The 9,858-nt window shown below is 45.6% G+C and overlaps 1 protein-coding gene across 2 annotated transcripts in view; it reads right to left on the reverse strand.

The window, feature by feature from the left end:
• Positions 1-9,468, reverse strand: part of NT5DC3 (5'-nucleotidase domain containing 3) — a 67,183-nt gene extending 57,715 nt beyond the window's left edge. For both annotated transcript variants that reach the window (XM_040637382.1, XM_008705767.2), the window contains exon 1: positions 9,261-9,468. In XM_040637382.1, coding sequence (XP_040493316.1) covers positions 9,261-9,468 — 208 coding nt within the window. The remainder of the gene's footprint in view (positions 1-9,260) is intronic.
• Positions 9,469-9,858: the final 390 nt, after the last annotated feature.

Consider the following 9,858-nt stretch of genomic DNA (forward strand, 5'->3'; position numbering starts at 1 on the left):
ATACTACCTTTTTTCTCCTAAGCACTTGCTAACAACGTATGACAGGCACACAAAGAAGTTCTGGAGGAAAGTCGTGGGTGGCTCAGTCGATTAAGTGTGTGCCTCCGGCTCAGGTCGTGATCTCGGAGTCCTGGGATCAAGCCCCACATCAGGCTCCCAGCTCAGTGGAGGGAGGGGGAGTCTGCTTCTCCCTCTCTCTCTGCCCACCTCCCTTGTGCTCTCTCTCTCTCTCTTTCTCACTCCCTCTCTCTGTCAAATAAATAAATAAAATCTTCAAAAACAGAATTGGAGGGGAGGCTTTTTTTCCTTCTTTTTCCCTTCATCTAAAACATATCTTGTCAATACAGGAAATGACAAAGTCAGGACCTCATTGAAAGGGAACTGCACACAGATTAACCCAGCCCTGGATTCTAGGTGTTCCAACAGAAGTACCAGGCTCAGCAGGGCAGGGCAGGTGGCATCCCTCGCTCTGAACCTGTCAGACCACAAGCAGCTTCCTGTCCTCAGTACCAAACAGTTCGCTTTCAAAGGGGTATCAACAAACAAGACTGAATGCAAAGGCGAGCTTCCAAAGTAATGAAGTCAAAGGGGAGGGGCAGTGATGATGCATGATCACCATTTAAACAGCTATCATATGGGAAAGGAATTAGAATTACTCCCTGTGACTCAAGCCATCCAAAATAAAATTGGCAGCCCTGTGCTCATATGGCAAACTCCAGCAGGTGCCAGAGGGCCACTAATAAGAGCCATGGAAAAAGGGATTCCTTCTTCCCAGCAAAGGACTGAATTTTATGACTTCCAAGGGGTCCTCTGGTTCTCTCCCTATTTTAGGAATTTCTTTCCTACCTGGAAATGTGAAAATTATTATGTGGCATGTCTCTCCCTGAAATCTTTTTGCTACTTTTTCCTATGGCCACAGGATCATCCATATCACACACCTAAACAAAAGAAGACATGTAAAGAACACGTCTTGAGATTTTTAAGACACACAGAAAGGTATAAAGATAAATGCAAAGGACACCTACATCCCCACCATCCAGTTTAGGAAATAAACCTCATAATGCTTCGCCTGCATTCTCCTCCCACCAAGAGGTGACCACTACCCTGACTTTGGTGTGTCTCCTTCTCCTACATTTTAGACTTTTAGCACAAACATAAGTATCCCTACAAGTGATCGATAGTATCTTTCATGTGTTTTCAAACCTTTGAAAATTGGTACACATCTGCTCTGTTTGTTGTCTTTACACACACACACACACACACACACACACATTCAGTATTGTTTTCGAGAGAGTCATCCATGTTGACAGACAGGCAGAGCTGTTATTCAGGAGACAACATACATTTTCTGCAAAGATTCTGAGCTGTGCCCATGGACCATACATTCTGTTGCAACTACTCAACTTTGGCGTCATAGCACAAAAGGAGCCCCACAAAACATGGAAATGAATGGGTGTGGCTATGTTCCAATAAAATTTAATATACAAAAACAGCAAGCAAGATCTGGCCCATGAACTATAGTTTGCAGCTCTCCCTACAGTAAACATTATTTTCTTTCAATGTCATTTCAGTATTTGTCTGATATTAACACCTGTTGGGTTTCTTTGGTTAGCACTGGCCCAAAATCTCTTCTCATTCTGTTAATTCCAACCTTTCTACATCTTCGTTTTGGGTGTGGATCTCTTACAACAGCGTCCGGCTAGATTTTGCCTTATATCTGAACTGACACTCTGTCTTTTAATCTGAGTTTTCATGATTACTGATATATCTGGGATTATTTCCACCACCACATTTTATATTTCCTGCTTTTTCTCTGTTTCTTTTACCTCCCCTCTCCTACTCTTTTGACTGATTCCTATATTGTCAATATTCATTTGGACTTCCTCACATGGCTACCAATATCTTTGCTCTCCATTTGCGCCCAGGTTGACGGTCTAGCCATACAGGGAGAGTTTACATTGGCTTCTATCAAGAATCCCAGGACATTATCACCTTGGGACCACTTTTAGTTAACTTTGCACTTTGAGATAACCAGACCAGGCAAGCAGACTAAATTCAAACCCAAACCTATGTGAGAACTAGTCTGTGATTACAAGGTCACAGGGAGACTTCCACAACCTTCCCCTCCGCCTCTCCTGTCCACGGAAAAATGTAGAGCAGAGACCAAGACAGACAAGTTACCCTATTGTTTTCCTGCATGGAAGGCAGCTCTCTGTGGGTCTGGATTTGTAAGAGATTCGGAGAGAGACACAGAGACAAAAACAGACAGACAGGGAGCAGACAGACAGGGAAACAGAGACACAGAGACACAGAGTGCGTGTGTCTGTGTCCCTCCCAGCAGGCACAGCCAATAAAACCCAACAAATGCTCCCGGGTTGGTAACACCTTCAGGGCTGCTCACCATCCTTCATTTTTAGTCCCTGCCATTTCACTTCAGTTTTTCAAAGCTCAGCTACACAAAGAATGTTCTTTGTCATTTTTTCAGCACGTATGCATTCTATACAAAAAAGATTTTTAAACTATCCATCTAGTCTACCAGATTGCTGGAAACCAAAATCCAGAAGAACAACTCTAAAATACAGAAGATATGTGTGCTTTCACATTTCCTCAAGAGCTCAACAAAAGACTGGTTTCTAAGCCCAGGAAAAATACAGATTCCTGGGCCCTTGCCCCACACCTGATGACTCAGAATCCCCAGGGTCAGGGCCTCAGAGTCTCCATGTTAAAACAAGCTCCCCAGGTGATTCTGATGTGCCTCACAGTTGCAGAACTATGGAAATTTTTAAAATTCTACTTTCCTTCAAAAGCTGGCAACATAATTATCATTTAATCTCCTTTTTACATTTTATCTCCTTTTGCTTCCTCTTTATGCTACTATCCAGGATGCCCTAATGAAAGAGGACAATGAATTCTGGATTTCAACCCCCCACTCTTTGCTGGTAGATCACCCGGCCACCTTCACAACAGTTACAGAAAACCTCAATCATTCAAACAAAAGTCAGGCCAAAAACATGCCCTTGTTCCAGTCAGACTTCCTGATCTTATATGCAAATTTTAATTCAGAAAACAATCCCTGCTGAGTTCCGTCTCCATCAGCATCCCACCCATGGCGTCCTTCACACCCTCATCAGATAACAGAGGATTCAATGAGCAGTAGGCTCACCAGATGGAGCCGAGATGTTCCAGAAACCCCCTGAAACCATTCACAAAATAGTCCAGTGTGCTTGTGTTGTGTAATTGTCAAATCTGCATATTTTTCTAAAGACAGAATACACAGCTTTCTCCAGACTGTCAGAGACCCATTATTCTATATCCCTGTTACAAAGAAGCATAAGGTTGTACAATTAAGCATCTTTGGGTATTATTAATACACATATACTCTTGTTATACATATTGTTTGAACCTCCCAACTATAGTCCTCAGAACCTCTATTGTGAGCTATTATCTCAAAAAAGGGGTTCCACAGTCAAACTTATTTGGGGAGTGCTACACCTATACCTACTTTTTGGAGATTCATGCATTTTAAAGACTCTGATAAGCCTACCAGTAAAAAAGCTTTTTTAATACATATATTTTCAGGGGCGCCTGGGTGGCGCAGTCGTTAAGCATCTGCCTTCGGCTCAGGGCGTGATGCAGGCGTTATGGGATCGAGCCCCACGTCAGGCTCCTCCGCTAGGAGCCTGCTTCTTCCTCTCCCACTCCCCCTGCTTGTGTTCCCTCTCTCGCTGGCTGTCTCTCTCTCTGTCGAATAAATAAATAAAATCTTTAAAAAAAAAATACATATATTTTCAACATTTCCTTAACCACATCTCTCAGAAGAGGGTGGAACACAGTGTGAGAAACACTAGTCTCATCTTAAAATTACCTCATTATTATTAAGGCATTTCCTTAACCCGCTGCAGTTCCTTGAGGGAAGGGTTTGCATTTTATGTGTATTCTCCATAAACTAAGCTTATATCACTGTCCTACACACAGTCCTTGCTAAATACATAATTTTTGAATAAGAATTAAATGCTCTCAACCGAGAACTCTGAATAAATCCTTCAACACCCTGTAAAAGCTTCTAACACTTCACACTAATCCCCATACTTCTTTCCACACGTTAATACACTGCACAGCCCCAGCTAAGCAGCCAAACGTGCTAAACAGACCAGGCTATGAGATGATGTTGGGGGGGGGGGATGCACTAGGCATCCGAATGCATGGCTGGAGCACCGCCCCCACCCTTGGACGAGCAGCAATGCTTCCGTTCTGTACCTAACAGGGCAGATTCTCTGACGAGCACACACCGCAGGCCAAGGATTAAGATCAAAGAAGATGCATACGACGTGCAACATAACCAGTGATAACGGACCATATGCAATGATATTCACCCCTTTAAATTATAACCGCATGGTGATTTCTTAGAATTCCCATCTTAGGACAAGGTTTCTTTTCTTTTTTTTTTTTTTAAGATTTTATTTATTTATTCGATAGAGATAGAGACAGCCAGCGAGAGAGGGAACACAAGCAGGGGGAGTGGGAGAGGAAGAAGCAGGCTCCTAGCAGAGAAGCCTGATGTGGGGCTCGATCCCAGAACGCCGGGATCACGCCCTGAGCCGAAGGCAGACGCTTAACGACTGCGCCACCCTGGCGCCCCTAGGACAAGGTCTCTTAAACTTGGCATTAGTGACATTTGGGTCTGGATTATTCTTTGTTGTGAGGAGGCTGGTCTGTGCATTACAGACTGTCTAGCAGCATCCCTGACCTCCACACGTTAGAGGTCAGCTGCACCCCCCGGCCCCCAGGTGTGACAATCAAACAGGTCTCCAGACGTTGCCAAAGACCCCCCCCTTCCCCGACTTCAGTTGAGAACAACGGTTCTACAGGAAATTTTTGCTAGAGGTTATAAACCAATATTTCTTTTCCTAAAATATGTGAAGACTCTTCCCTTTGAGCTGAGTTGGACACAGAATGCATAAATATGGTACTTCCAAAAATCTCAAGTTAAAAAAAAAAGGAAGACATTCCAAAGGAAGACATTCCAAATGAGGGACGTTCTACAAAGTACGTGACCACGTCTCCTCAAAATTGTCAAGGTAATCGAAAACAGGGACACTCAGAGACACCGTCACAGCCAAGAGGAGCCCGAGGAGACACAAGGACTAAATGTAGGGTGCTATTCTGGGTGCGATCCTAGAGCAGAAAGGACATTAGGTTAAAAACTAGTGAAATCTGAATCAAATATGGATTTTAGTTAACAATGACACATATGGACCAATGTATTGATATTGGTTCACTAACAGTGACAAATGTGCCCCAGTCATAGAAGAGGTTAACTATAGGGGAAACGGGGATAAAGTTTAGAGAAATGTAAATCTAAATCTAAAATTGATCTAAAAAATAAAGTTTATTAAAAAAAAATTTTTTTTTTAATGGAGTTGGGGCACCTGGGCGGCTCAGTGCATTAAGTGTCCATCTTGATTTCAGCTCAGGTTATGATCTCGGGGTCATGAGATTAAGTCTCGTGTCAGGCTCCCTGCTGAGCATGGAGCCTGCTTGGGATTCTCTCTCTCCCTCTGCCCCTCCACCTTCACCCCACTCATGCATGCTCTCTCTCACTCTTAAAAAAAAAAAAAAAAAAAAACCTTAAAAAAATAAATAAAATAGAAATGGAGGGAAAAAAAAAAAAAAAGAAGTGCAGGAGAGAAAGGATAAAACAAGGAGTAAAAATCACCTCTTCCCTGAGCAGGCTTATTTCTGAGAAACCCTTCAAAGGGAAGACACCTGAGCAGATTGTTTGGATTAGGCAAGAGATCCAATGACCAGAAAGCAATAACCAGAAAATGAGAAAAAACAATTCTTTTTCTCCTCTTGTAAGCTGAAAAAAAATAAAATAAAACTATATGCTTTTGTCTGATTATCAATATTTTTTCTGACCTCTCATTCCTACAGACAGTTCAAGTATCAGTCCTAGCAAGTATTTTTCTGCATCCCCTGCACACCTGAGCAGCTAACCGCCCCGGTGCCAAACCCCCTGGCGTCTATTGTTTATTTCCCCCAAGCTGGCTGTCACTTACCTGTTACCAGTCTCCCCAACCATGTGACAGTGGTCCCACACTTGGTGTAGGCAGGGACTCACCCACTGTGGGCCCCTCACTCTCAGACCTGCCCATCTGTGAATCAACAGCCTTTAAGTCCACGGCTAGGTGCTTAATAAATTCTTGGTGAGTGAACTCACGCAAGCGGGGCATGTATATACTCTTACAGTCTTTGGCTAAGGGCCGATAGGGATGGTGCAGCCCCAGACAGGGTGAAAAAGGAAAAGTCAAGTGAAAGTCCCTGTGTTCTCAGGGGCGAGACAGGGACCACGTGGATATGGGCTGGGGCACACCGCATACCTGATTCACAGACCCGTAACACCTGAAAAGGCTTACACAATATTTAGTCCAGTGGCCTCATTCTACGGAGAGAGACACCAAAGCTAGAGAGATCAGGTGGCGTGGTAGAGGCCACACAGCTAGTCTGGCACTCCCCTAAGCTGAAGGGGACCTAGTCCCTAGAGCTAACTAACCCACATCCACCCCTCACTAAGCGTTTGTCTGAAACTGGAAGTTATTTAGTAACTAATAATAATAGCTACTAACTACTGGGCATTTGCTGGGTGCCAAGCCCGTGCTGAAAATCCTGACATCATCCCTGGGCTACTATGAGAAGACTGAGGTCACAGAGGAAAGTAACCTGCATCTAAGATCACAAAAGTAATTAGGTCTGAAAAAATCTCCTCTGAGCTCTCATACTCCAAAATTTCACTCTGATTATCATACCCCAAAACCCAAACTCGGGCCCAATGCTCATCTTTCTCACCCAACACTTCAACTGTCTCATTCACCTTCTACACACCTTACATGGATGGACTCTCTCATTCCCCACCAAACCTACAATGAGGTACTTACCAGCATCCCATCTTACAGATGATGAAACTGAAGCTTCACGAAGAATGGAGACAATACTGCCTGTAGTTCCTTATAAAACTAAACGTACAATTACCATTCAACCAAACAATGGCATTTAGAGAAATGAAAACATATGTTCACACAAAAACCAATACACAAACAGTTACAGCAGATTTATAATAGTCAAAAACTGGGAGCAACCCAGATATTCTTCCGGGAATAAAGTATAGTTAAATGGTTCATCATGGTTAAAAAAAAAAAAAATGGTTTAACTGTGGTACATGCACTCCATGGGTCACTACCCAGCAATAAAAAACACACTATGGATGGATACAATATACACAACCACCTGGACAACTCTCCAGAGAATTATGATCAGTTTAAAAAGCCAATTCCAAAAGGTCACATACTCTGTGACTCCTTCTATAGGACGCTTTTGAAATGGAGAACAGATGATACCCCACAGAATAGAGAAAGCATCGGGAGGGAAGTGGGTATGGCTATAAAGATACTATGAGAGATCCTGGTAAAGAACTGTTCTGTATCTTGACTGCAGAGCTGGATTCTTAAACCTACATGTGATAAAATTGTATAGAACTAAATAGGCAAACACAAGTAAAGCAGAAAGAGAGGACTCTGAATAAGATCTGTGAAATGTATCAGTATCAATATACTGCTCGAGATACTGTATCATTGTTTGGCAAAATGTTACCACTGGGAGAAACTAGGTAAAGGGTATCCCAGATGGCCCTGTATTAATTTTTACAACTGTATGTAAACATACAATTATCTCCATTAAAAATTTCAATATTAAAAAAAGTCTTGCCAGGTGCCTGGGTGGCTCAGTCAGTTGAGTGTCTGCCTTTGGCTCAGGTCCTGATCCCAGAGTCCTGGGATCAAGCCCCACATCTGGCTCCCTGCTCAGCGGTGAGCCTGCTTTTCCCTCTTCCTCTGCCATGCTCATGCATGTGCTCTCTCAAATAAATCTTTTTTAAAAAAATGTTTTTTAAGTCTTGCAAGTCTTAAAGCTGAGCTAGATGATCTATATTTCTTTCATCAAGATCTGCAATTTCCAGCATCTGCAAAGCTAGTCTTCTTTCCACCATACCACACAACCACTTCAAAAAATGGTGCAAATTTTAACTCTCAGCAAAGGAAAACTAAGAAGCCCTATTTCACACAAGTCTGCATTGCTAGCCTCTTTGAGTTCCCTCAGAAAATTATTCCAGTCGGTGAAAAGAAGCCCCTTGCTTTGTTTCATTAAAATGACTTCTGGCCAGAAGACTGAAAATGTGATCCTACCAAATGTTCTCTCCCACCAAATACTCTTCTTATCTCCACTTGCTACCTCCATCCCACCTCACTCCCAACCACAGTACAAATATTTCAATTCTAAATATTTCTTGAAAGAAACAGCACCAGTGACTTATCACCGGCCCTTCACACCAGTTCCCAAATGGTCAGCTGCTACAGGAAGATAGGGCAGCACAGGAAATAGGACAGAGGGTTAGGGGCTGAGACAGACCCCAGGTCAAGGTGTGACCTTGGCCAGGTTCCTTAAACTTAAGTCTCACTTTTCCTATCTATAGGATGGGGATGTGGCACATTCCCTGTAGGCATGAGAAGAATTCAAGGAGACAATCGATGTGCCTGGCGCTAGTATTCAGGCCTCTTTCTGCCTCTGCCCATTTCCCTTACTAACAACAGAATCAAGCTGATTTTATGTGCACCTGGCAACCAAGGAGTCACTCCCTGGAATCCCCTCCTCACTTAGGTTAGTAGATAACCCAGAACACTCTCAACTCGGGATCTCTTCTATTTCAGACATAGAAAAAGAAAAAAAAGAAAGAAAGAAAAAAGAAACCTCACAAGAAAAAAAAACAAAACAAAAAAAGGAAAATCAACTCTGGCCACTGCCACCTGCCTAGCAGCTCAGCTCCAGAGGAACTCGCCGCCTGCCGGACTCCGGCTGTTACTATTATTACTGTTTGTTACTAACAATACCCAACGGCGCGTGGGGGTGACTGTCTCCCAAGCGATGCCCATGGAGACCAAAGCGCTTCCGATGCAAATTTCTGGTTAAAAATCGCAAGAATTTATAAAACTGCTTTCCCGACAGGAGAAAGGCAAGAGTTGTAAAGTTTTTGGAGGCGCATTTTTCCGCGTTTCCCGGAATCGCACTGCAGAGATGTCGCCGCAGCTGGGGTTGAGGGCGGCCGACGGTCACGATTAGAGTGCCCTGGAGGTCAGCAGCGGGACCGGCGCGAGTCGGAGGGTGCCCGCTGACCCGCTGACTGGAGGTTCTGGGGGCGCCGCCGCACTCACCGTCCGTGCTCCTCTTCGCCTCCCGGTAGCGCTCCCACAGGTAGCCTTTCATGTCCGGGGCCGTCCCAGGTGCTGTGCACAAGGGCCGTGCGGGGCCCGCACGCTGCCGCCCCCGGGCCGCACTCCCGCGACCGCCCAGCAGGGCCGCCGCCGCTCTCGCCCCGGCCCCACGGGCCACCGCCGCCGCCGCCGCCGCCGCCGTGGCCATGCTTGCCGCCGCCCTGCTGCGAGTGGCAACCGGAGCAGGACACCAGTGCTGTGCCCGCGCTCAGCCTGCTGGCGGGCGGCTCCCTGCGTCGGAGCACGTGGCGGCGGCGCGGCCCGCCCCTTTGGCCGCCGCGGGGGCGGGGCCACCGTGGGGGCGGGGTCTGGTGCTGTCCGGCAGGGGCGGGGCCTGGGGCGGGGCCCAGTCTTGCCGGGCAGGGGGCGGGCCGGAGAGGGATTCTGCCTGGCAGGGGGCGGGACGGGGTCCTGCCTGGCAGGGGGCGGGGGCGGGTCTGGGAAGTCCCTGATTCCCGGGTTGGATCTTTGCGGGGCCTCCCGTGAGGGGGCAACTGGGTCGAGGTCCCACATGTGGCCTGATGTGTTTGAAGGTCAT

This window comes from Ursus maritimus, unplaced genomic scaffold (assembly GCF_017311325.1).
Source record: "Ursus maritimus isolate PB19 unplaced genomic scaffold, ASM1731132v1 scaffold_21, whole genome shotgun sequence".
NCBI classification, from domain to species: Eukaryota; Metazoa; Chordata; class Mammalia; order Carnivora; family Ursidae; genus Ursus; species Ursus maritimus.